Source organism: Peromyscus eremicus, chromosome X (genome assembly GCF_949786415.1).
Source record: "Peromyscus eremicus chromosome X, PerEre_H2_v1, whole genome shotgun sequence".
NCBI classification, from domain to species: Eukaryota; Metazoa; Chordata; class Mammalia; order Rodentia; family Cricetidae; genus Peromyscus; species Peromyscus eremicus.
The window spans coordinates 132,706,508-132,734,163 of NC_081439.1; the positions used below are offsets into that span (position 1 = coordinate 132,706,508).

The 27,656-nt window shown below is 44.0% G+C and overlaps 1 protein-coding gene and 2 pseudogenes across 1 annotated transcript; 2 read left to right on the forward strand and 1 right to left on the reverse strand.

Annotated features, from left to right (window-relative positions):
- Positions 1-4,516: 4,516 nt before the first annotated feature.
- LOC131899421 (EKC/KEOPS complex subunit LAGE3-like) lies at positions 4,517-5,970 on the reverse strand. Its single transcript, XM_059250873.1, has 3 exons — positions 5,497-5,970; positions 5,020-5,148; positions 4,517-4,843 (listed from the first exon to the last, which is right to left on the reverse strand). The coding sequence occupies exons 1-3, from the start codon at positions 5,832-5,834 to the stop codon at positions 4,699-4,701; spliced, it is 612 nt and encodes a 203-aa protein (XP_059106856.1). The 5' UTR covers positions 5,835-5,970; the 3' UTR covers positions 4,517-4,698.
- A 6,821-nt stretch (positions 5,971-12,791) lies between these two features.
- LOC131900231 (uncharacterized) lies at positions 12,792-18,641 on the forward strand (annotated as a pseudogene).
- Positions 18,642-18,976: 335 nt separating this feature from the next.
- Positions 18,977-23,463, forward strand: LOC131900232 (eukaryotic translation initiation factor 1-like; annotated as a pseudogene).
- The last annotated feature ends 4,193 nt before the right edge of the window (positions 23,464-27,656 follow it).

Sequence of the window (27,656 nt, forward strand, 5' to 3'; positions counted from 1 at the left end):
AATTTCCTAAATTAGAAAGTTGTCAATCCAGGTATAGAAGCATTTCTAACGCCAAATAGACAAGACCAGAGAACTTTCCTTCCTCATATTCTAATTAAGCCACTAAATATACAGAACAAAGAAAAATATTGAAAGCAGCAAGAGAGAAGTGACAAGTCATCTATAAAGGAAGGCTTGTCAGAGTAGCTGCAAATTTCTAAACAAAAACTTTAAAATCCAGAGAGCTTGGTATGATATTTTTCATGTTTTGAAAGACAACATTTGCCAAACCAGACTACTATACCAAGAAAAGCCATCTGTCATAATTGAATGAAAAAGGAAAACTTTCCATGATAAAAATCAGACTTAAGGAATTCATGACTATTAGACTAGCTCTCTCTCCACAAGATACTTGAAGGAGTTCTTCAGACTGAAGAGATAGACAAACACATACATGAGGCTACAGGGAAGAACAAACATTTGAATAATAGATAAGGATGAGAGGAGTAGGAAAAAATAGAAAGCATTACAAAATCAACAAAGTGACAGGTAATAATAAGCACATTTCAACAATAAGTTAATGATCTCAATTACTCCACCAAAAGACAGACTATTAGACTGGATTAAAAGCCAGTGTCCACCTATTTGTTGTCTCCAAGAAACGTACATCACCATAAAAGACAGATACTTCTTTAGGGTAAAAGGATGAAAAAAATGAATTCCATGCAAACACTATTAGGAAACAAGTAGAAATTCTAATAGCTGACAAAATAGGGTTTAAGCCAAAACCAGTAAGAAGATACAAAGGAGATCACTTGACACTGTTATAAGAACAGTCTGGCAAGAGGATATTACAATTCTAAATGTATATGCACCAAATATTGTTGTAAATTGTATACAATTTCACAGTACAAACACTACTGTAGGTAAAGCACAGATTAATCTCAGCACCACAATAATGGTGGGTAACTTCAATACCCTATTCTCATCAGTAGGCAGGTCATCTGGACAGAAAGTAAACAGAAACATTGAAGGTAAATGATGTTATAGCTCAAATGGACTTAAAAGACATCTAAAAAAACCCAACCCATCCAAACACTTCAGAGTACACATTCTTTTCAGTAACCCATGGACTTTCTCTAAAATAAATCATATACGAGGACAAAAAAAACCATGTCTTATAAAATATGGGAAAATTGCCATAATTTCTTATGTTCTAGCTGATCACAATGGAGTAAGATTACAAATCAACAGCAAGAGAAATTATAGAACATACACAAACTCATAGAGATTAAATAACACACTGATTTTTTTGAAGCAGGGTCTCATGCAGTCCATATTAACCCCTAACTCATTATGTAGCTGAGGCTGTCCTTCAACCCCTGATCTTTCTGCTTTTAACTCTTAAGATATAGGATTACAGGTATGTGCCACCAATCCCAGCCTAAACAACACACCATTGTATGATGACTAGTCCTTTGAAGAAATCAAGGAATTCAAAAAAATTACTAGAAATGAATGAAAACAGTATTCTAAAACCCAGGGGGTAGGATGAAAGTAGTCCTAAGAAGTGAGTTTATATGTCTAGGGCCTATATTAAGAAAGCTGAGGAATCTCAGGGCTGGGTAAATAGCTTAGTTGGTAAAGTGCTTGCTATGGGAGCCTGAGGACCTGAGTTTGTGGCTCTAGTACCTGTGGGAAAAAAAAGCCAGGTGCAGAGGTCCATGCTCTAATCTCAGCGCTGTGAAGGCAATGATAGGAGGACTCTGGGAGCTTGCTAGTCAGGAATTCTAGCTAAATTGGCAAGCTCTATGTTCAGTGAAATCCTGTTTCCCCTAAATAGGGTGGGGAATGATAGAGAAAGACAGCTGGTAACAACCTCCGCCCTCCACACATGAATGAGCACAATTCCCTGTCCCCCTTTCTGTAAAATTGGATATCACAAATAAACAACTTCATGATATGGTCCTTGGAAAAAGAACAGGCTAACTCTAAAATCAGTAGATGGAAAGGAAAGAAATAATCAAGATCAGGGCAAAGGGGGGCAAGATGGCTTGTTGAGTTAAAACCCTTGCTTCACAAACCTGACATTGAGTTTGATACTTGTAATTCATGTAAAGGTGGGAAGAGAGGATAAACTCCACAAAGTTGTCCACATACACATCATACACACTACAGAAATAAGTAAAATAACAATAAAAGATTTATTTTAAAAAATTAGAGATGAAAAGGGAGCTATTTTGACAAATACTAATGAAATTCAGAACATCACTAGGCTAAACCTTAAAAACACATGCTTCACCAAATTGGTAAATCTAAAATAAATGGATGCATTTCTAGATGTATATGATCTACTAAAATCAAACCAAGATGAGACAAATAATTTAAACAAATCTATGACAAGTTGTAAGACTGAAGAAGCATTAATAATTAAAAAAACCTCAAGACTAAAAAAATTCATGCCAAGATGGCATCACTGCTGACTTCTACCAGATCGTCAAAGAAAAACTAATATCAACACTTTTCAAACTATTCTGAGTTAGGGAAGGATACTGGCACAGGTAAGGGCTTTCTGAATAGACCCCAAATGATCAGGAAATGAGGCTAACTATTGACAGATAGGACCTCACAAAATTAAAAAGCTTCCATATAGTGAAAGAAAGTCAAATGAGAGAAGAGTTAGCTTACAAAATAGGAGAAAATATTTTTGAACTACACATCTGACAGAGGATTAATATCTAGAATATACAAAGAACTAAAAAAAAAAAACCCAAAACAAAACTAACAAGAAAACAAACAACCCAACCAAGAAATGGGCTAGGAGGATGGGAAGGAGTGCTGTGAAATGCTGTCTTCTGTGCATGACATATCTGATGCATCCATGAACTCACAGCAGAAGCAGCTACCTGCAGAAGACTGAGATCAGAAACATTCCATCATAGACATGTGAGAGACTTGTATGGACCCACATTTTCCTGAGGAGCTACAGGCAGTTAAAGGTTGCTGAGAGAGGATGAGTCATATTTGTCAGAGGTATAGGTTATATTAAGTTGCCCTTGCTCAAATAAATAACCCACGCTCAGGCAAACAACCCTAATTAAATTAAGTCACACACACACACACACACACACACACACACACACACACACACACACGTATGACATGAAAGTAGGAGGGGGAAGGAGGTAACAGAACAATATGATCAAAATATATTTTCTATGTAACATGCATTTACATATAATTGTGAAATAAGTAAAAATTTCAGGATGGGTTAAGGAATTGGATAGAGAGTTATAAAGAGAAAAAAATAAAATGACCAAAAAATATTTAAAAATGTATCCAATATCATCACCACCAGGGAAACAAATTAAAACTGCACTGAGAGTCTGTCCCATGAGCCCAGTTAAAATGGCTATTATCACCAGACGGTGGTGGCACATACCTTTAATCCTAGTACTTGGGAGGCAGAGACAGGAGGATATCTGTGAGTTTGAGGCCAGCCTCATCTACAGAGTGAATTTCAGGACAACTTGGACTACACAGGGAAAAATGAACAAACCAAACCAACCAACCAACCAACCAAAAACCAAACCAAACCAAAACCCAAACAAACAAACAAACAAACAAGCAAACAGAATGGCTGTTATCAAGAGAACAAATGATAACAGATGCTGGTGAAGATGTGGGGAAAGGGGAAATCTTACTGAATATTAGCACACTAGTGTGCAGTTTTCTCAAAAAGCTAAAAATACAACTACCTTAAGACTCTGATATAGCACCCCTGAACAAAAACCTAACAGATTCTATATCCTACTTACAAAGGCACTTGCCCATGTTATTCTTGTTATTTGCAATTCTTTTACAATAGCTAAAAACTGGAATCAGTCTAGTTGTCTATCAACTAATGTACAGATAATATAATTAAGGCTCATATACATATAGAATTTTATTAACCCATTAAAAATGAAATCATCCAATTTGCAAGAAAATGGAGCTGTAAAATATATTAAGTGAAGAAAATCAAGGCTCAGAAACAAAAACCCAACATGTTCAATATTAAAAAATTACCTAATTTTTTTACATAGATATATTTACGTGGGACTTAGTGTAGGTAGAGCCAGTAAAGTAGAAAGAGGCCAGAGAAGTGAAAAAAGCTTTAAGGAAGAGGAGTGGGAAGGGTGAATGAATATATATGATATGAAAATAAAAGGCAGAGGAATACAGGATATGATAGGGTTAAAGTGGGAAGAGCTATGAAAACAGAGGGAGAGAAGGAAAGAGAGCAATAAAAAAGTATGTATGAAAATGCCACAAGGAAATAAGCTACATTGCATGCTAAAATTAAAGAAAAAAATCAAAACAATTAAATACTCTAAATATATTTAAGTGATTCACTTTTCCTTCCATATTCTAAATTGTCTTAAATTACTTTGGACTGCTCAAACATTTAAATCCCAGAACTTCTCCTCCACAAAAGCACACGGATGAGAAAATCTGGCGGTTTTTGCCATAGTCAAAAGTAAAGTCAGACGAAAAATATTTGCTAATTTTTATTTTGTCCAATAACATTTAAACACCCACTCCTTCAGCAACTGGGAAACAATCCAACCATGAGACTAATACGTGGCACACAGAATTGAAACACTGAACCTTTATGGGCAAAATAACAATTACTCAAAACATGAAACGCCTCTGACTTTTCTTGTATCTGGCAACACGTTATGATTCACGGCTTCTTCTTCGTCCTCGTTTGACAACAGCAACAAACTCCAGGCGCTGAATGTTTCTCATCACCAGGGAGAGCTGGTCAAGGAAAGTGTTGATGGAAATTCTGAAGAGGACAGGGTCTTCAGTAGTCCACCTACTGAAATTGAGAGAAAGAAGCACTGTCAGGGAAATGATGAGGGACCTGTTCAGGTCCACCACACCGTGCCTTCCTGCTTACATTAAGTCCACCAGTGTCTCCATTAGGGCACCCCTAGAATGCACACTGCCTCCCAACCCTGAGGCACCCCTACTCCAGACTTTAGGAATACTGACACAGACAAGATACTGTCATTCACTGTGAGCTCCTGCTGAACCATCACTTGCTGGCGACGGGAATTGGAGACCAGGGATCTGCGGGCCATGTCTGCCTCCACTGCAGACCTGAAAGGCACTGTTACAGAGCTGGGAGGAGATAAGGTTAAGGTACCATCCACTACTTAGTTTCCCTTTGCCTGGATACACTTCCCTAGGTCTGCCTGGCAATGAGCGCTCCTGCCACCGGAGTCCAATCACCTCCTGCCTCCCCAGTGATTCGGGTCTTCTTCTATACACTTCTATACACTTCAGCCCTCTAAGGCAAGGAGTCTCCTTATCCTGTCAGGATGTCAACTGCTGCACTGGATTGCCCACACTACACCCATCTGCCCTTTCCCTAGTCATCTGTGCACCGTGCCCCAAAAGCCTTCCATGGAAGTTTTAGCCTCCCTATGATCCAGTGGCCCCTGCCAAGGGTCTCTTAGGAAAGGATACAACTCCAGGAGTCGATTTCCAGTTGTTGATGCAGTATCTCCGCTGGGTCCAGGGACAAGTGGTGGCTGCTCGCTGTGGGGAACGACAGCCGCCTCTTCAGCGGCTGCACCGGACCCTACAGGACTCCCTGGGCTGGGGCTGCCTGGAGCAGCCTGGCTACCAGGAGCAGCTGGGCTACTGGAATCTTGTGGGCCACTCTGAGGGGAGCTGCCATGGTCACCTTCGGTCGCCGAACTTTGAGAGCTAGCCTGGGCTTCGGGTGCTTGAGGACCCTGCTGCCCATCCTCGCCTTCTTCAGGCCCTGCTCTCCCATCTATGCCCCCATCAGGGTCCTGCATGACTACTCTGGCTTTCCCCTCAGCACCCCAACCCCTGCCACTAACGCAACCGGACCACTCACACTCGGCCGAGAAAAGGAAGTTCTTGTGCCAAGTGCAGCGGGTTTATACAGCGAACAGCACGTGAGGCCCACTGCGCATGTGCAAACAAGATCTCGCGAGGATTGGTTCCCCGCTAAACTAGCGTTCTGTTCTGTTCAGATTTGCGTGAGTGGGCGTGCCCCGCGGCAGGGACCGGTGGGGGTGGGAGTGCGTCTCTGAGAGCCCACAAAGTACAGCTCTCTCACTCAGCTCCTTCCTTGGGGGGATATATGGGACTCTCCAATATAGGTTTCCTCCAAACTGCCCCACCCATGAGCGGCACTGATCCCAGTAAGCTAGCTGCCAGGGAAGCTTAGCCCAGCAGCAGGAGTGGGTGGGTGGTGCTACCTGGGTATTCAGAGTGCAAGTTGACTGACCAGTGTCCCGAACACCCTGACATGTCAGGACCCTGCTATGATGGTTCTGCCTGGACCCACAACACCCTTATATACAATTCAGTGCTCTTCAGCTGGGCATGGCCTAGTGATACTGATTAGTGTGACTGAAAGAGTAAGCTCATCACAGCCCTTGATTACTGTGATCCACAAGCAGGTGGGCTTATAGAAACCATCTGTCATAGCAGCAGCCTCTGTTTGGAGCCCAGCACACAAGCTCGCCCTTTGTCATGTGAAAGAGTTGTATTTACACTCTCAGTGAAGCCAGGAGTGCTTTCAGGGGTAGAGCTTCTCCTGTGTTTCCCTCCTGGGGGGGGGGGGGGGGAGGGGGCGGGTTATCTGCTCAGTTGTGTTTCCTGCTTGGAGGCATTCAGGTGGTGAGGGACTGTGGGTTCCTGTTAGGTGTGTAAGAAGGGTGAGCAACCATGCAGGCTGAAGATCAAGATGCTGCTGCTGCTGCTGCTGCTGCAGTTGGGGATGAAGGAAGAGGTGTACCAGGAACCTTAAAAGTTCTTATTAATAAGATCAAACCTGAGACCAGTTATTGGGGTGAACACTGGAAGGTCAGAGAGACAGAACAAGCCACAGCTAACCTCACCTGGCCAACTTCTCAGCTGGTCTTGTTTCCTCAGACTGGAAGCCTCTGTGTCCTCATATCCGAATGGCTCTCAGCTGAACTGTGCTGCTCAAAACCTAAACGCTTAACCAGCCAAAGGCTGCTAGTTTCTGGTCCTCACGCCTTATATACCTTTCTGCTTTCTACCACCACTCCCTGGGATTAAAGGCTCGCTTTCTGGGATTAGAGGCGTGATGAGTCACTATGCCTGTCTGTATCCTTGAACAGATGGATTTCTGCCTCTGGAATGCTAGGATTAAAGGTGTGAGTGCCACCATTTTCTAGCCTTTGTATCTAGTGGCTGTTCTGTTCTCTGACCCCAGATAAGTTTATTAGGGTCACACAATATTTTGGGGAACACAATACCACCACAAAAGAGGATATTCTGGAGTCACAAAGTCATTGTTGCTCCTGTTGGTGATGGAGAGCCAGGAGCCACAGACAATGTACTCCTACCTACCTTATAGGTGCCTCATACCTGTGGCCTGAGTGGAGATTTCTTGACAGAATCTGGAGGATCCAGTGCACCAGGATATAGAGAGCATCCTTTATCAGGCTTGTGTGGACATACTGGATGATGGTTTGGTCTAGAGTGTGTCTGGGTGCCTTGGGCACACGGCCAGAACACTGGGAAGCAGATTTTTTTCATGTGTATCCTATTCAAGGTAGCCAATTAGGTTGGGGATGTTTTGTGCAGTGGGTGGCTTATTGATAGCATGGGGGAATATATACAGGGAAACAATGAGAAAGAAGATAACTGAGGACTTGGTCTAGTGGAGATGAGTGGTTCCAAATTTGGAACAGAGGCCGGAGGGTGGTCCGGGCAGGGAGTGGTGGTGGTAGTGGTAGTGGTGGTAAACAGAGATCTCAGAGTGATAGGGAAATTTGAGTTATAAAGTCAGTGTTACATGGTGCCTTAACCATCCTTCACCAGAGTCTTCATGGTGCCTTTCCCTTCACTCATGGAAGCAGAGGTGGCCTTCCAGTATCTGGTCCCTCAGGACCACGCCCTCCAAGGTACAGTTCAAAAAGAATCCACAGTGTCTGGCAATGCACTGATTATGTGAGTGAAGAAAAGGGTCTAGGTGGGCCATTTTGCTTGTGGCTGGGTTCACTCTCCATCATCCAAGAATGGGTAGGATACAAGAATATGCCTTGATGCCATGGGCCTATTCCCACAAGAGAAATCACCAGAAGTAAATGTATAGTTACCTTTCTCTTCTCCATCACTTTTAGCAAATTGACTGCTAAAGACTCTAGAATAAGGAAAATTTCCATGACCTCTTATCCAGACCAGGTTGCCCTGTTGGTAAAGACCATGCAGCATTTTACATTCTCATTTTTTGCTAGGCCTCAACAAGGCAGACAGAGTTAAGTCTAACCTAATGTTCTTTAGATGGGACATTTGTGGTTGATATATTGTGCACCCCAATAAACTTATCTGGGGGTCAGAGAACAGAACAGCCATAATATTAAACATAGAGGTTGGGCAGTGGTAGCACACACCTTTAATCCTAGCATTCAGTAGGCAGAGATACTTCTGGATCTCTGTGAGTTCAAAGCCACACTGGAAACAGCCAGGCATGGTGACTCATGCCTTTAATCTCAGGAAGTGATGGCAGAAAGCAGAAAGGTATATAAGGTTTGAGGACCAGGAACTAGCCTGGTTAAGATTTTAGGCTTTTGAGCAGCACAGTTCAGCTGAGATTCATTTGGATGAGGACTCAGAGGCTTCCAGTCTGAGGAAACAGGATCAGCTGAGGAATTGGCAAGATGAGGTGGCTGTGGCTTGTTCTGCTTCTCTGATCATTCAGCGTTCACCCCAATACCTGGTTCTGGGTTTGTTTTTTTATTAATAAGAACTTTTAAGATTTGTGCTACAGACATCCTTCCCTAGGTATTGGGTATGTGCACTGGCTGCTACTTTATCCTCGGGCCTAATAGCTAGATTGCATTGGCCCCTTTGTGTGCTCCACCCCATTGTTGCCTTGTTGGAAGAGGGAAGCATTAAAACATTTGTTAACTTAGAAAATAAAGCTAGGTTACTCAACTGCATCTAAATTTCTTTTCAGCCCATGCCTTCCATATTTTCTTTTTTTTTTCTTACATTGAAGGAAGGTAGTCCCATAATTCTGGTATTCCTGTGGTCAAAAGGAAAGAAGTTGGAGTGTAGAAGAAAATGGAAATCACTTCTGTCTTGTTTTTCACTTTGAATTCTTTTCTGAATTACGTTGCATTTTTTTGCACTCAAGTCTATATTTACTGAATTTTATTAAGTCCATTGTAACTTATCAACTAAATTTGTAACTTATATGAGAAAAACAAACAAGCAAGCGAATAAAATTCCCTTGTTGTTTGCCAAACATCATGTCAGACAGGAGGGATGATTGTCTGAAGCATATTCAAAGAGCTCAGCATCCAGAGAGGGCACAGGAGAGAGTAAACTATTGGTATTCAGAAGACCACATTCTTCAGGGATTTACTAAAGGCTGCTTAGGGCACTTTCAGTGAGAGCCTGGGAAGATGCCCGGGGATGGGGGGTGGTGGGGGTGGGGTGGGGGGAGCGGGGAGCATGGTGATCCTTATTGCTGCATGAGAAAGAGCCAGTTAGTGAAAGACCTCTTTGATGGAGAGTTTGCTGACATCCTTTGTTTACCCCAGGACCTTTCCCCATTTTCTGCCCCTTAGAGACACCCACTTACCACCACCAATTGTTCAAATCCTACACTTTTGTTTCTAATCCCTGAATATTATCTCATTGTGTGACAGCATTTTATTTCCTGTTCCTATTGAGATGGTAACCTGGATTACTCCAGAACCAAACTACCATCAGTAAATGTGCCTGTTCCTGCATCCATCTGTTCCTCCTGTCTGAAATTCTCTGGGAAATGTACTCAGGAGTGAGTGTTTAGGTCATAGGACATGTGTGAGCCAGATTGCACTGAGTAAGTATGTCCAGGTTGTTTTTCAGAATTCTGACTTGGTGTGCACCGCAGGAGTCGCACTCAGTCTGTGAACTGGATGTTCAGCCAGCAGAGGGAAGAGTGGTGGCAAGTGTACACCAGCACCTCAAAGGCGTTGCCATGGATACGGCAAATACATTTCACTGTCTAGAGCTTGTCACTGTGTGCTGTCTAACTGCAAACAGCACCATGGGCTATGTATCAGGCTGGTAGGCTGCTTCTCAGCCACATACTGACAAATATGGTATATGAGAATAGATTTCAGGGGGAGAAATTCCAGCTCCACCATTGAGTCACTTCCCTGTGGATTTTCGAGAGTTACTTTCATTCATAAAATTTTCTTCTTTTTCTGTCTTGTCTGTAAACTTTGACTAGAATCTGTCATTGCCTCGAAATTCTTTTTTTCCCTCTTTTTTCTTAACTTATTTTTTTTTTATTAATTATTTGGAAATGTCACATAATGCACTCTGATCACATTCACCTCCCAGTCCTCTCAGGCCCATCCCCCATCCTCCACCCTTGTGACTTCCTCCAAAACAAAAGAAAAAAAAAGGAAAAAAAATACAAAGTCCAATTTGTGTTGCCCATATACTCACTGGAACATGGACAACCTCCTAGTGGCCAGCCCCTTAAAAATAATTGAGTCCTCCCCCTATCCTACCCCCACCAGAAGCCATCAGCTGTGAAGAGCTACACTTCAGCATCTTTATAACAATTTTAAGAGTTCTCTTCAATGGCTTCCTGTCTAGACTGTTTCTTTTCTTTGTGGGGGTGGGGAGAGGTTGCCACAGAACTCTTCAATGTCTCTCATTCTCAACTGTGAATCTGCATATCACTGTGAGTCATGGATATCACTGCAAAAGAAGCTTCCTTGCCCTTTATAGTCAGCAGCAGCATGAATTATGGACTTCCACGTGGTTTGTAACTACAGCATGGACCATTCAGTTGCTAAATCTATAGTTTCACCATTTCCCCCTGTGTGTGCAGCTCTGTTCTGCCATCTTTCCTTCCATCTTCGTGAGGCCACTTTTAAAAAGTATCTTCCTATAGGACCTGCCCTTCTCTAGTTTTTCTGGGGACACTGTGGCCTCTGCAGACTCCTCCACTGTCACCTTGTCTCCCCTCAGAGACTCCATGGGTTTCTCAGGCTCCTCAGAAGTGCTCTGTGGCAGCAGGTACCGGCTTTGATCACAGCCTTGCTTCAGGTTTTCATCCCCAATGGTGATGACGTGGTCCTGGATCTGGTTCTGCAGCACCGGCTCCTCCACTTGCTCCAGCAGCTTGTAGATGGAGTAGATGTTAGGGTGGACCAACTCGAAGTGATGGATCTGGGCCCATATTTTTTTTTAAGACAGGTTCTTACCATGTAGTGTTGGTATTGGGGACTATGGGGGTCCAGCCCCTCGATAGTCCCCTCCAAGGGTCCAGGAAGAATCTACAACCAGCTGATAATTAATCTTTGATAAAAAGAAATGAATCTATGTACACGAAACTCCTTAGTTCATACACTTTATTATTCTGTGATAGTTCTCTCTACACAGCTTCTATTCTGCTCTCATGTCTAGCTCCTTTTTTGCCTGATTTCTTTCTATATTTATCTACTCTCCCCTCTAGGTTCTATCTTAATTCCTTCATCTTAGTTCTGCCCCTTCTAGGTTCTCATCCATCTAGTTCTTTCCCATCTCAGCTCCTCTCCCGTCTCCTTCTCTCTCATCTGGCTCTTCCTCATCTTGTTCTTCCCCATCTGGCTCTTCCTCATCTTCCATCTCGTTCCTCTAGTCCTCTCTTCTAGCCCTTCAATCTAGTTCTTCCCCATCTCAGTTTGTTCCTCTCAAGTTCTTACCCATCTAGTTCTTCCATTCTCTTTTCTCTTCTCTGACTCTCCATGCCCTGGAAGTCCTGGTATATAAAGCCAGGCTTCCAGGGTCAAACAGAGGTGTGATAAGAATCACATTGAGAGGTAATAACCATTAATTATCATTTGCAACCCCAAAGGGAAGTGACCAATGGGGAAATGAATTAACTAAAGGTTGAATTCAGGTAATACCTAAGAAGAGAGCTCTTATGTGCTCAACTATAATCTTAAACATGATTGGTAGAAAATGTTAAGAATCTATAAGTTGCTAGGTCAATGGGAGAAAATAAAACTGTCTTCTTTTTTCCTGTGGCTCCTATCTGTCCAAACTATCTGCCGTTTTTCTGCAGGGTGGGGGAAAGTGTGCTCAGTCGCTAGGCAACCTGTGTACAGCTAGATGCCTCTGGTGATAGTTAAAGGGAGATCTGGAACTGGAGGTAAGGTTTGGGAAAGGAGGAAGTAAGGCTTAATTGGCACATCTAAGTGCCAATTCTCCTAGTCCTACCTGACTGGATGGAATCCAATAAAAATGAAGCAATCTGCTTCCTAGTTCTCTAGCTGTAGTCCTGTAGCATTCATCCTGTTCTGACTCAGTCTGTGGACTAGACCATTCGTCAGCATGTCCACATAGGCCTGACAGAGGATGATCTTGAGATACTGGAAGAACATCTGCCTACTGTTCAGAGGTTTGATGTGCTTGTGAGCCCCATGTTGGCCCTGTGACATGAGGGTCTTGCTTCTTGGGAACCTGGATTCCAGGGCTGCCTGGACCACCAAAGTGCCTTTGGCCTTCATCCCAGAGTGCAAAGGCCCATGTGCTCAGGTCCTTTCACAGGGACCCACACACTCTGAGTGCTATCACGTAGCAGGAAATAAGCTGATAGAAACTAGTTCTACCCTTCTTCATACCACCCTACCCCTTTAGGACATCACTGTTTCTTAAGTCATATTTGTGACTTACTGGCCATTTATAAACACACCTCTTCCTAATGCCTTTCTGCTGTGGTTGCCTCTGTCCTGGAATGTAACCAGAGGCAATTGTCCTGGATGGTAGTTCTTCCAAGTGAGTCCCTTGGGCCATGAACACAATGATGATACTCAGAGGGACAAGCACGTATATGACTAACCTACTGACTGCTCCCTGCCATCCAGTTATGGGACAGGGGTACATGCCTCTGGGCCTATCCCATGCCATGCTATCCCATCCCATCCCATCCCATCCCTGACACAGGGTCCAGCCTTAGGATCATGATTACAGGGATGTGGTGAAGATCTGTCTCTGATCTCTACCAGCACCAATCTCTTTCAGTCACACTAATCAGTGTCATTAAGGGATGCCCCTCTGGTGAGGGATGTTGGGCTGCATTGTGTGCAAGGGTATTCTGGGTTCAGTGGTAACAGTTTGGCTCAGCTGAACCATCTCTCAGGGTCCCAACAACTGTGGGTATGCTGGACACAGGCTGGACCTGCTTGAGCAGGCAATCTTGCAACACCATGTACTATCGCTGCCTTGGAGAGCTTCCTGAAGCCTCAGGCTTTCTGTGCCAAGGAAGCATTGACATCTTAGGATAGAGAAACATGGGGGAATTCTATACTGAAAGGTTCCATCAGTACAAGCCGCCTAGAGGAGAAGCCGAATTAAGAAGCAGGAATTGTGTAAGTGTGTGTGTGTGTGTGTGTGTGGGGGGGGCACATTCACCAAGAGCCAGGCAGTAGCTCAGCAGGAGCCAATCCTCACCAGAACTTGCTTGCAGGGAGCTGGAGTTGTTGCCTCCCCTGACACACTCACCAAAAGCCAAGCAGTAGCTCAGCAGGAGCCAACCCTCATGAGAATTTGATTGTGCAAGCTCAGTGGGCCTCACGTGGTGTGCTGGATGTTAGTTAGCAGGTGGGGCTTGTAACCGCCACCTCATCTCCTTAGCTGAGCCTGAGAGCCATCTCCTTGCTTGAGTCAGGGAACTGAGTGGAAAGTCAGAATCTCCATGCAGATCCTGACGAGGACTCAGGTACTAGAACAGGGCTTGAAGAAGATAAGGATGGGCAGCATAGACCTCGAGCTTCCGATGTCCAGGCTAACTCTCAGAGTTCAGTGGCCGAGGGTGACCAAGACAATGTCCCTTATGAGAGTGGCCCACAAGATGCCAGTAGCCAGTCTGCTCCAGGCAACTCATGCCCAGGGAACCCTTTAGGGTTAGGAGTGGTAACTGAAAAGGCAGCTGTCGTTCCCAAGACGAGCAGCCACCACTTGTCCCTGGACCCAGTGGAGATGCTGCAACAACTGCAAGTTGACTCCTGGAGTTGTATCCTTTCCTGGGAGACTCTTGGCAGGGGCTATGGGAAGAGAGGGAGGCTGAAACGTGAAAGGAAGGCTTTGGGGTGGGTGAGCAGGAAGGTTGACAGCAGGGTAGGGAAGGGACAGAGTGGTACGCTCTGGAGAGTTAGTCCAAGAAATGTCATGCTGGCAGGACAGGGAGTTGCCTAATCCTGAGGACTTCAGGATGTAGAAGAAAACTCAAACCATTGGGGAGGTGGGAGGTGGATGAGGCTTGTTTAGCATCGTCAGAAAGAAGGTTCTAGTGTAGTCTTGGTCTTGGGCAGCAGAAGGGGACAGTGCCAGACAGGCCTCAGAAGTATACCAGGCCACATTGCAATAAAAACCCTAATAGTGGATGGTACCTTAATCATAGCCCCCTTCTATCTCTGTAAGAATGCCTTTCCCATCTGCTGTGGAGGCAGACATGGCCTGCAGGTCTCTAGTCACCAATGCCCAGCACCAGCTATTAATGGTTCCACAGGAGTACACTGTGAATGACACTATCTTGTCTGTGTCAGTTTTCCAAAAGTCTGGAGTTGGAAGGCAGTGTGCACTCTAGGGGTGCCCTAATGGAGACATTGGTGGGTTAGATGTAAGTGGGAAGGCACGGTGTGGTGGACCTGAACAGATCCCTCATCATTTCCCTCATGGTGTCTCCTTCCCACTTTAAGGAAGTGAACCATAGAAGACCCTGTTCTCTTCCAAATTTCCAGCAATAGCTTCCTTGATCAACTCTCCCTGGTCATGAGAAACATTCAACACCTTCAGTTTATGGCTGTTGTCAAATGGGGAAGAGGAAGAAGTCATAATAACTTGTTACTTGCTACAAGACAAGACAGGCATTTCATGTTTTTGATAATTGTCACCTTGCCTTCAGATTTCAATGTTTTGATGCGATTCACCCTCTATAAGTCTCTAGATAGGCTTGTTTCTCTGTTGCTAAAGGAATGGGTGCTTAAAAATTTATTGTTGAACAAAATACAACTGACCTATTGTTTTTTTTTTGTTTGTTTGTGTGACTTAACTTTTGGCTATGGCAGAAGTCTCCATTTTTTCTCATGTGTGTGCTTCTGTGAAGGAGAAGTTCTGGCATTCAGAATTTCTTGTAGTCTTAAATAAATAATTTAAGAGAGTTTAGGGAATGGAAGAAAAAGTAAATTACTCAAGGCCAGTCATTAATCACTAAATACAGTAATGTTTGAAATAAGAGTTTAATAAGAAAAAAACAGTACTTACCTAGCAATTAGGAGATAATGGGTTCAATGCAGAGTACCATTCAGCCAACAAAAAAACAAATGTTGCGACTTCATTACCATTTTTTTCTTTGAAATATCTTTGTTCTGTTGTTAAAAAAAAGAAACCTCTTCCAGTTTGGAGAGATGGCTCATTGGTTAAGAGCCTGGGCTGCACTTCATGAGGACGTAAGTTCTGTTCCTAGCATGTACATGGTGACTAACAACCCTCTGTAACTCCAGTTCCAGGGAATCCAAACATCATCTGTACCCCAAGGACACCATACACACAAGTGGTACACAGAAATCCATATGAAGACCCATATGAAAAAAAATAAAATTTTAATTTAAAAGGTCTTAGCTCTATAGTTGCATTAATATATTAAATTATAAAATTAGCTTATGAGCTTTTAAGATTAGTATATTTTTTCTTCAAAACTTATGGAACATTCTTCTATTTTTTGAAATTCTTTCTTTCTTTCTTTTTTTTTTTTTTTCCGAGACAGAGTTTCTCTGTGTAGTCCTGGCTATCCTGGAACTCACTCTGTAGACCAGGCTGGCCTCAAACTCACTGAGATCCACTTGCCTCTGCCTCTCAAGTGCTGGGATTAAAGGCATGTACCACCACTGCCTGGCAATTTCTGGAATTCTAAAGCAAGGACCATTACATAAAACACCCTAATGTACCCATCAAATATTTAGGGTTTTCTAGGTTTTTTTCCCTATCATGAATAATTTCATTCAAAAATACACAGTTCCTTAAGGTATATTAGAAGAGGCAGAATTCCTCAGTCAAACATTTATAGATTCACATATTAAATTTCTCCATATATACTACTCAACTATTTTCTAATATGGGCCTTATACGTCCCAAATCTTGATCTGCCATTCCCACTGTCATGACCACTGGGTTGGTTGTTTTCCTACAAAAGTGAAAAACTAAATTGGTGTGAGAGCACAAGAAAGTAGAAACACAAGAGTGGTATATTTGTGGTTCCTAGTGTGGGATATATTGTGTATCAAATAAAGCTTGCCTCAGGATCAGAGGACAGAGCCAGTCACTAGATTAAACATAGAGGCCAGGCAGTGGTGGCACACACCTTTAATCCTATCACTTGGGAGGCAGAGATCCATCTGGATCTCTGTGAGTTCAAAGCCACCCTGGACTACATGAGATTGACTCAGTCTAGGAGAAACTGAGCCAGGCAGTAGTGGCACACAACTTTAATCCCAGTACTTGAGATCTCATGCCTTTCCTACCAGTATTTGGGAAGCACACATGCCATTAATCCTAGCACTAGGAAGGTCGAGACAGGAAATGATATTGCTGGGTGGAGAAAGGCATATAAGTCGTGAGGAGACAGGAACTAGGCCTTTTCGGCTGAGTACATAGAGGCTTTCAGTCAGAGGATTCATGGAGATAGGATCTTGCCTTCCATTCGGCCTGAGGATTCTGTAGTGGTGAGAAGTTTCTCTAGTGGTTTGTTCCTTTGTCTCTGATCTTTCAGCATTTACTCCAATATCTGGCTCTGGGTTTTTATTTAAAGACCATTATAAATTCGAGCAAAATCCTGGACCTTCTTTCATATTAGTGTAGAGAAGCACTGGGGTAATTGATTGTGCTTGTGAAGTAGTGCCTAGCTGTGTACAAATGGCCTTCATGCAAGAATCTTGCTAAACTCACTCATTAGTCCCCATTAGGCCCCATCATATATATATATATATATATATATATATATATATATATATATATATATATATATATGTGTGTGTGTGTGTGTGTGTGTGTGTGTGTGTGTGTGTGTGTGTGTGTGTGAATGTGAATGTGAATGTGAATATATATAGAATGTCAGTAAAGGCAATTTTATTTCTTTCTGATCTGATACTGTTTCTTGATTGTTTTCTTTCTTCACTCTGTCTTGGATGTTTTCAGGCCTTTGATCTATACCTGGTATGTTTTGGGTGGGGGTCAGGCCTCTCTGAGAGCCCTGCCTACTGCCCCCTGAAAGATGATGTTTTGTATGCAGGTGGTGGGGCGCAGACACAGGCTCCTGGTTTGGTTGGATTGGGCAGTTACCTATGAATGGTTCCATTTGTACAAGTTCCCAGGGCAGGCTGGAGAGATGGCTCAGTGGTTAAGAGCACTGGCTGCTCTTCCAGAGGATCCAGGTTCAATTCCCAGCAACCACATGGTGGCTCACAAGTTCCCAGTACAAGGGCTGTGTGGGGGAGGAGTGGTTGTTTGGCCCAGTGAAGTCTCAGCTGGAACCAACCCTTGCAAGATCCTGTCTGCACAGACACAGTGGGCTTCACATATGCACTGTGTATAAAGGTGTGGAGCTGGGTCTGTTTCACCTCAGTCATTCAAGAGAGGGTAAGTGGTGTGGTCCTGTTGGAGGTGGGTGTTGAGTGGAAAACCAGAGTCCTCATGCAGGATCCCTGTATGAACTCAGATGGGAAAGCAGACAGTGCAGAAGGTGAGGATCGATGTAGGTAGGCGTCAAGCTCCTGATGCTCCAGCTAGCTCACAGAGTTCAGCATCTGAGGGTGGCCATGGCAGTTCACTCATGTGAGTGGCCCAGAAGATACTGGTATCCAGGCTTCTCCAGACAGTCTCAACATAGGGAGCTCTGTAGGGTCAGGAGTGGCAGCTGAAGTGGCAGCTGTCAATCCCCAGGTACCGAATATTCCTGGACCCAGTGGAGATGCTCCAACAATAATTGGAAGTCGACTCTTGGGGTTTGTAACCTTTCATAGGAGACCCTTTTCAGGGGCTACAGGAGCATAGGGAAGCTAAAATAGACATTTGTGACAGTGCCTGTCAGGGAGTCATGTGAAAGAATAATAAACCTGAACATTTGGCATTGGGGGTGGTGGTGACATTTTTAATGCAGTGGAGAAAATATACACTATGCAGGGAATGATGCTGGGATACTTATATATAAGCTTCCAGTGCTTATCCAATCCAATTTCTTAAACCAATACAAATGGAACTCTTCAATATGGATTTCCTCTAAACTGCCCCACCCACATGTGTTACTGATTTTGAGGACCACAGAAAGCCTTGTCATGGCATTACTCATGAGGGGTATAACCCAAGTATTCAGAATACCTGTGCAAGCAGGTCTTGTCTGTCTTGGACACTCTAAGAAGATGTTAAGAAACTTACAGATGGGTCCTCTCAGCTTCTCCACCCAAACTGTCCCTTTGGACTGAGAACACCATCTTATACAAGTAAGTCCCACGTTTTTCACCAGGCAGGCATCACCTAATGATATTGGTTAATGTGGCTTAATAAGAAGGCCCATTAAAGTTCTGTATTACTAACTCTGTGTTCCACAGTCTATATAAGTCATTCTATGCTTATAGGAACCATCTGTCATGGCAATGGCTTCTAGTTGGGAGTCTGGCAGAGAGACCTGTCTTTTTTCAGGAAATAATATGGAAAAGGTATATTTACACATGCCCAGAGAAGTCACTTGTGCTTTGAAAGGCAGGACTTTTTAGTGTTAGCTCAGTCACTGAGCCGCTGCTGCCACAGGGAACTCAGCTCCCTTCCCCAGTAGCACCTCACTTCGCTGTGCTCCTTCCCCTCCCCTGTCTCCCCTCTCCTCCCCTCTCCTGCTCACCTTCTGGTCTTCTGCCTTCCATGGGACATTTCCACAAAAGAAAAGGAATCCTATTGTATGCCTGGTATCCAGAATCCCCTTTTCAACCCCTTTGGTGATCCAAGAAAGGGTAATGACCTGCTTCCTGCTGGTGCTGAGGATTCTATCCATATAAGAATTTAACAGAGAAATGGCAGAAGGCTCTTACGACTACTTTCTGAGGAACTGCTGATGATTACTATGAAAAGAACCCAGTGAAGGTGTTGAAGAAAAAAATTTTCCTGCAATAGTAGTATCATTGAGCATCCAGAACACAGGATGAAATTCAGCTACAGGGTGATAATTGCAAAAGCACATGCCAGTTCTGATAGAGATTGGATGGGCTAAGGATGATCAGCTGCAAGTTCAGTGGTCTCTGAAGCTTAAGTGAGGATATCCTTACAATGAGTAGAATTTACATTATATCCCTTGTCACAAGTCTCAAAACCTCACAGCTTGTATAATGCAACCATTTGGGGTACCTTTAAAAAAACATATTTCTTTATTGATCATTTGGAAATTTCATATCATGCACCCTAATCCTGCTCATCTCCCAGTCCCTCCATATCGGCTCCCCAGTCCTGTAGTATGCCCCCTCAAAAGAACCCCCCAAATTAATTCAAAACAAAACAAAACAAACAAACAAACAAAACCCCTCATTCCATCTTTCCAACATCTCTTCATTTATCCTAGTGGCATCAGGAGCTGCAGTGTGTCATGCAGTACACCCTTTTGTCCAATCAGCCCTACCTGTAAAATGTTCATTGCAATGAGTCATTAGTTTGGTTCAAGGCCTCTGTCACACCATCATCACAGGATCCTCACCGAAACTCTTCTCAGATATCCTGCTGTCATAGAACCCTAAGTCACAGAAATCCTGTGGTTATCATTCTGCAGGACCAGTCCCTTCACACACTGCAGCAGGTCATAGATGGGGTAGATGTTAGGGTAGGCCAACCCAAGGCCCAAGATGTGGGTCTGGGTGGTAGCTGATCTGGTTGTCTCCGACACTGGGACCGCACCATTCAGGGGAGAGGCAGAACCAGCTCTCTTAGGCCATCAGGGCCAGCTCTCCCATGCTTGTGGTGAAGGGTGGGGCTATCTCTCCTGAGGAGGGGGAAGCTCTCTCATGGTGGATGGGGCCAGCTCTCCTGCAGTGTCCATTGAGGGGCAGGGCCAGTTATCCCAGGGCCAGTGAGAGGTGGGGCTGGCTCAGCACAGCTCTAGGGTTTCAACATGCATTGTTCCTATGACTTGGGATACCTTTTTAACTTAGACTAGTGTAACTCCTTCCTGAAATAAGTGGAAAAAAGACACCGTCTAGTCTGGAAGTCCCTTTTTAAAACAAAGTTCAAGCACTAAGCCTTGGCAGAGCACCGTCTGGAAACAAAATAATATCGATATTTCAGCCAAGCCCAGAGCCCTGAGATGGCAGAAGGCTATGTCTGGCCAGAAGCTAATTGTCACCACTTGAAGAGCCCATGTGTAAGGCAGCAGCTGTGCCACTAGAGGGAGTCTCTGACAGTGAAAAGAAACCCTTATGTCTAACCTGACTAGGTCAGCAGAATTCAGAAAGGGCTACTTTCCCTCCAAGGAAGTGATGGGACATCTGGCTTGCCACCAGGGTCATATTTTTTGACCAGACATATCCTAGCATAGGGATATCCAAACAACAGAACGTGACAATAGCCTAATACGGGTTAAACTTTTGGCAAGGGAACAAATACCAAACTGATGCTATCCATTAGCCTGCAACTCACTAGCAGCAGCTGCCCAATGCCATGTGAAGGAACAAACTGGTTTTTGGTTCTATTTTCCCTTACAGCTTTAATGTGATATAATCTATTTGAACCCTTGTTTTAATAAAATTTGCTTTCAGAAATAAATAAATAAATAAATAGGCAGAGTTTTGCAAATGTTTCCACTTGGCAGGACAGCGTGAGAATATCTTCTAGTGATTGATTCTGTTTCCTCATAAGTTGTGGCACTTATGGGGCAAGGGACTGTCGATTTCTCTTAGGGAGTGGAAGAGTAGTATGCAGCCACGCAGACTGAAAAACAAGGTTCACAAGCTCTCTCACTCTCTCTCTCTCCTTTTTTCTCCCTTCTGTTTTTCTGACAGTTAGTGACTGCCTAAGTACTCTCCAATTATCAAGCAGAGTTAGGGTGAGCTCATGTTGCTAACTTGTCATTCCTGATGACTAGGATTTTTTCTTTTCTTTTTTTCTGTTGTTTGTTTTGTTTTGAGATAAGACCCCAATAGCCCAGGCTGGCCTCAAAATACCCATATAGACAACTAAAATCTTGAACTCCTGATCCTCCTGCATCTGCTGATAGAGTGCTGGGATTACAGGCATACACCATGAACCCCTAACTCCCACCCCACCCCCATCCTGAATCAGTCTCCCAAATTTTACAACACCAAGGTCTGTCCAGACTGGACCATGTGCACTAGCCTTCTTTGTTCTCACTATTGCCTGAGATGTACCATACACAGAAGTGACTCCTTGGTGCCCTCCAGAAACATCCCCTAAGACCAACATACATACACAAACACACAGATATGCCATAGACATAGACCTGTTATTGACTGGACTGAATCTGACACAGATGTAGACATCTTTATCCTGTCCCTCTCTGGCTGTGGGCCCAGGTTATCCATCCACCCAGCCCTTATGTAGCCTGCACTGTCCTGGAAGATGGTTCTTGCAAGTCCCTCCTCCCAGATCATCAAGTACCCTGGGCCCAGAAGACATTGATAGTGGCCCTAGGGACAAGCTCCCCCGTACCTATCCTGCTGACTGTCCTCTCTAATCTACTTCTGACAGAATCAGATCTCTCTGAGCCAATCCCATACAACCCCCTCCTGTCCTCCACATGGTCTCCAACCCTAGGAATATGTTGAGAGGGATAAGTCTCTGAACTAAGCCAACATAAGGGTTGTGATGGGCCATGCTGCATCAATCACAGTAATCAGTGTCTTTGGTGACGGCTCACTGGAGAGGAAAGTGGAGCTGAAGTAAGGTGTGTGTGTGTGTGTGTGTGTGTGTGTGTGTGTGTGTACACGTGTGTGTGTTATGGATTTGGGGGAAACAGTTTAGGTGAGGCAGATTGACTGAACCATTTATCAGGGTCTTGAAGTCTCCGAGTGTCTGTCTAAAACATAGACCGGGCCTGGTTTCATAGGCAGTCTGAATATTGGTGTTGCAGCACCCATGACGGCTGTCACCCTGAGCTATCTGAAGCCTCAGGGTTTCATGACACTTGTGAAGGGGCCAGTTTATCGGGAATGGATGATGTGGGGTCCATTTGAGCAATCCAGCTGCAGAACATTAGAGATCCCTCAGGTCTATGGGGAAAACCAGTTTGGCCAGAACCATCCTCGAGAGGTCCTGTTTTCACAGTGCTGTGGGCCTCGCCTCATGTGGTGCATTGAGGAGAATAGGGCAGGGCTTGGCAGAGGCACTTCAGTCCTTCCTAAAACCGGCAGGGGGCGTTAGTGTCGGTGGTGGGTTCTGAGACGCTCTGAGCAGCCATGAAGGACCCTGGCAGCAGCGCGAGTGACACACCAAGCAGCAGAGAAGACCAGAGTAGCCTCCCAAGCTGTGGTGTCCAGGACAGTGGAGATGGTACCCAAAGAGCTGAGGACAATGCCTGTGTGCCTAATGCTCCTGACTGCTCTGGAATCCCCCAAGGTTGTGAAGGCACAGGCGAGGAGGGCACGTTGGAGGAGAAAGCTGCCCTTGTGGAGAATCCACCACATGATCCAGTGCAGGAGGGAGAAAACGAGGAAAGCCAATTCCTGGAGTTGTATCCTTTCTGACGTTTGTGACAGCAGCTGAGGGATAGTCTGGAGGTGGCCTGAGATGGTCAGGGAGAACCCTGAGGAAGTGGTGGTGAAGGAAATGGGGGAATCAAGGGCCCTGGAAGAGGCAGCCTGTGGGGATATCACCCAGGGACAACGAGATGAAGTCACCTTAACGGTATCCCCACCAGTGACCTCACAGTGCCTTTTCTGTCCTTCATGGATGCAGAGATCGCACGCTTGTACTTGACCCGAGAAGAGGAGTCCCTGAAAGAAGCAGTTCACAGGGAGCTCAGAGTGACTGGCAGTGACCTCATTATGTAAGTTCTGGAAGGGGAGGAGCCTGCTTGGGGGCAGTAGGCAGCTGTTCCTGTCTCTGCCTGAGGAGCCCACCCCATTGTACTTGTGCAGACACCTTAGGAGTCACTGTAAGGAGGGGGCGTGGTGAGCCCGGCCTGTAGGAGCCTGATGGGAGGTGAGGGAGTCCTGGAAGGATTGGGTCCACTGGCTCCAGGGGAGGCATGGAGGAGGATTGGGCCGAGGGGGAACATTCAATGGCTCTAGTGTGACTGTTCCTTTCCCCCTCACTTTTAGTCGAGTAACTTCTGAAAACTCCAGCCTCCTCCACAGTTCTGTCTCCTCCCTGCTCAGCCAGCTTTCCACAGTGGTGACTGCCCTGAGGTTCTTTGTGCCTGAGTTATTCAGGCCTCACCAGGAATAGAGGCCTCTCAGCATGAATCGTTCTGCCCTAGTCACTGTACTCTTCCCTAGGGCAAAGCCTCCCACTGGCGTTGCTTTACTCGGGAGGGGAGGGTAGTGGTGGTAATTGTTTCTTTGTGCTTACCCTCGGGTGGCTAAATGTTTGCCAACATTGAAAATAGAATAAAAATGAGAGGCTGGTCTGGATCCGTCTCTGTCCAGTTACTGCTAGTCCAGATTTCCTCTTCATCCCTGTGTTGCAGGAGAGCCTCTGGGTTTCAGATGCTCAAGTACTGCAAGGTGATTTCAGGCAGTTTAAGAACTATAAAAGCACTTGGGTGCTGTCATATAATGTTAGCTAGTACTAGCACTTTAAAATGCATTTGAACTGTTGAAGTCGAAGACACTCCTGATATAGAAATGTCATGGACAGAAAAGGTTTACTGCGCCAGTTTAAAATCAGTTTTGTTCTGGAAATATTTATATGTGACGGAAGAGCTTGGCTTGCCCGCTTTCTAAAACATGTCTACAAACATAAATTGAATAAGTGCACTACAGCCCACCATGGTGGTGCCTGCCTGTAACCCCAGTACTTGGGAATCTGAGGCAGGAGGACTGAGAATTCAAGACAGACATTGTCCAGGTTTGACTTTTTTTGGTCAACTTTACACCAGCTAGGGTTATCTAGCTTCTCAATTGAGAAAAAAAAAAAACCACCCCCACTATATTGCCTGTAGTCAAATCTATAGCGCATTTTCTTGATTAATGATTTATGTGGGAGGACTCAATGCACTGTCCCGCCAGGTGCCACCCCCTGGGCAGATGGTCTTGAGTTGTTTAAGAAAGCAAGCTGAGCAAGCCATAGGGAGCAAGCCAGTAAGCAGTGTTCCTCCATGGCCTCTGCTTCAGTTCCTGCCTCCAGGATCCTGCCTTGAGTTCCTGCCCTGACTTCCCTCATGATGGACTATAGAGTGTAAGCTGGAATGGACTCTTTCCTCCCAAAGTTGTTTTTTGTCATGGTTTTATCACAGCACTGGAAACCCTATGATAGACCCCAACTCATTAATAAAGCTCTTTACATTACATTTGATGAGCATGTCCTGCCCCTGCCTCTGCCCTCTTGGATGAGGGCTCATAAGCACTTCTGTATATGTTGGCCAGGTAGAGTTGTTTGCTTCTCATGGATTCCACAGCACACACATACTTTTCCATTGTTTTTTAAAAGATTTATTTTAATTGTAAGTATGGGGTGGGAGGCATGTGCTCACAAATACATTTGGCCCCAGAAGTCAGAGGTATCAGATCTCCTGGAGCCAGAGATACATTCATGAGACCACCTTCCCCAGAGTGGGTTCTGGGAAGTGAACTATGGTCCTCTGGATGAGTGCTAGGTGCTCTTCACTGCTGAGGTATTTCTCCAGACTGTTGCTGGAGAATTTCTCTCCAGCTCCCGCCACCAAGTCCCGCCAGTCCCAGAGCCCACTTATAAAATAAACACACAGACTCTTACATTATTTAAACTGCTTGGCCATTAGCTCAGGCCTGTTATTGTCTAGCTCTTACTCTTATATTTAGCCCATTTCTATTAATCTTTACTTTGCCACGTGGCTTGTGGCTTACCGGTACTTTACATCTTCCTTGTCCTGATGGCGGCTGGCAGTGTCTCTCCCTCAGCCTTCCACTTCCCAGAATTCTTTTCCTTGTCCCGCCTATACTTCCTGCCTAGCCAATGGCCAATCAGTGATTTATTTACTGACCAATCAGCAACACACTTGACATACAGACCATCCCACAGCACTTCCCCTTTTCTTTTCTTAAAAAGGAAGGTTTTAACTTTAACATAGTAAAATTACATATAACAAAACAATTATCAAGCAAGAATTACAGTTACAATATTAAAGAAGAGATCCTATCTATCTTATATTTGTAAGTTTAAGGTTTTATATCTAACTTATCTTTTATTATAACTAAGGAAAATTGTAAGTATCTAGTCTTTAACCACATCAAAGACCTCAGAAGGATATATTACTACCTGAGAAATGGAGAAGGATATAAGCAACTTTTAGGAGTCTTGTAGGGTAGACAGAGACAGCTGGCAGCCTGGACAGTCATTCAAAGTTCTCTTGTAAAGTTGGGGCATCTGTCTTCAGCCCACAGGCCTAGAGTCTCTTATTCACTTTTCTCTGTGTCCTGTAGAATGTCTGGCAGTTTTCTCTGCAAAGCAGGAACCTGAAGGACCATTTTGTCAAGCAAAGTTCAGTGGTCACCTTTGTATGGGTCCTGCATGTCCAGTTGATCAGGCAGTCCAGGCAAGAACAGTTTCTTGCCCAAATGGCTATTTTTGTCAAGGTGAAGATAAACTCCATATGGAGTGTCTTCAATGCCCATCCTCCTCTCTGAAGTAAATCGGTGCTGTCAGGAGCAGACATGTCTCACTGTCCAAAAAGTCTAAACTTTTAAAACATTTTAAATGCCATATTCTGTAGGTCTTTGAAGTGTTTGAAGACTACCTATCTATCTGAAATATATCTATGTATACCTAGAAGACTTAACTAACATGGCTACAAATATTATCATAGATGACTAACTATTAATCTATTTTTTAATTATCCATTACAATTTTAAATGAGTTACATAAACATAATACCTCAAACAAGAATAGAAATATATATACAGTATAACAAAATTAAGTTTAAATTTGTATCAATAAACTAAAATCTATAGCGATGTAAAACATTTTAAACAAGTTGTTACTCTTTAAAAGTAGGTTCATTAATCTACCCTTTCATCCTATCATATCTAAACTATCCCCTTTTTTTCTTTAGAAAGAGATTGTATTTATAATCAACCTGCTTTAAATAAAAATATTGGTTTTTGTCTGTCCCACATCAGAGGTATTTCTCCAGACCCTATTAGTTTTTTGTTTGTTTGTTTGTTTTTGTTTTTGTTTTTGAATTAGTCACAAAGTAATGGGTTTCAGTAAGGGGTTTTCCTACATATTTTGTCTTGATGCTCTTCCCCCATCCTCCTTCATCAACTCAATACCCTCCACTGCTGGGCCCCTGCCTCCCCATTCTACCTCCTCTTTTGCTTTCATGTCATGTGTGTTTTGTTACTCTCTATTTTCCACTTTTAATTATTATTTTTTACTTTATATGTATGGGTGTTTTGCCTGTATGTATGCCTATGCACCATGTGTATGCCTGGTGCCCACAGAGGTCAGAAGAGGGCATGGAATAATCGACATGCGGGTGCTGGGAATTGAACCCATGTCCTCTGGAAGAGCAGCCAACATTTTTAACTGCTGAACCATCTTTTCAGGCCCCTGTTACTCTCTATTTTTCCTCTCACCAACCTTCCTTGTTGCTGTGCTATTCACAATAACGAGGAAATGGAACAAGCATATATGCCCATCAGTGGATGAATAAATAAGGATAGTTGATAACAATGCATGCAGTGCTAGGATTGTTGACAGGCCAGTGTGTGGTGGTATTGTGTTCCCCAAAATATTGTGCACCCTAATAAACTTGTCTGGGGTCAGAGACAGAACAGCCACTAGATACAAAGGCTAGAAAATGGTGGCACTCACACCTTTAATCCTAGCACTCAAGAGGTAGAAATCCCTCTGGATCTCTGTGAGTTCAAGGCCACATTGGAAATAGCCAGGCATGGTGACACATGCCTTTAATCCCAGAAAGCGAGCCTTTAATCCCAGGGAGTGGTGGTAGAAAGCAGAAAGGTATATAAGGCGTGAGGACCAGAAACTAGCAGCCTTTGGCTGGTTAAGCTTTTAGGTTTTGAGCAGCACAGTTCAGCTGAGAGCCATTTGGATATGAGGACACAGAGGCTTCCAGTCTGAGGAAACAAGATCAGCTGAGAAGTTGGCCAGGTGAGGTTAGCTGTGGCTTGTTCTGTCTCTCTGATCTTCCAGCTTCACCCCAATAACTGGCCTCAGGTTTGATTTTATTAATAAGACTCTGTAAGATTCATGCTACACCAGTGACACTCTGGTTGTGAATGACTTCACCGAAGACAGAAGGCAGGAACAGACTTTAGTAGGTATACCACAGGGTACTGTGGACATGGCAGTAGAAAGTTTATGTAGAGCAGCAATTTGAGGGACTGCTTTTTCATGCAGGGGAGGGGTTAAGCAGTTGGTCAGGCAGTGTTTCAATGAAATGGTGTCCTAGAAAGATTATGCTTGGAGCTTATCAT

What these genes read in the sequence shown, in the direction of transcription:
- LOC131899421 (XM_059250873.1), bottom strand. Translation starts at nt 5,834, where the DNA reads ATGCAGGACCCTGATGGGGGCATAGATGGGAGAGCAGGGCCTGAAGAA. An exon ending in GGAAATCGACTCCTGGAGTT is followed by an intron (nt 5,149 to 5,496) that starts GTATCCTTTCCT and finishes ATCTCCTCCCAG; the next exon opens with CTCTGTAACAGTGCCTTTCA. An exon ending in AATGACAGTATCTTGTCTGT is followed by an intron (nt 4,844 to 5,019) that starts GTCAGTATTCCT and finishes TCTCAATTTCAG; the next exon opens with TAGGTGGACTACTGAAGACC.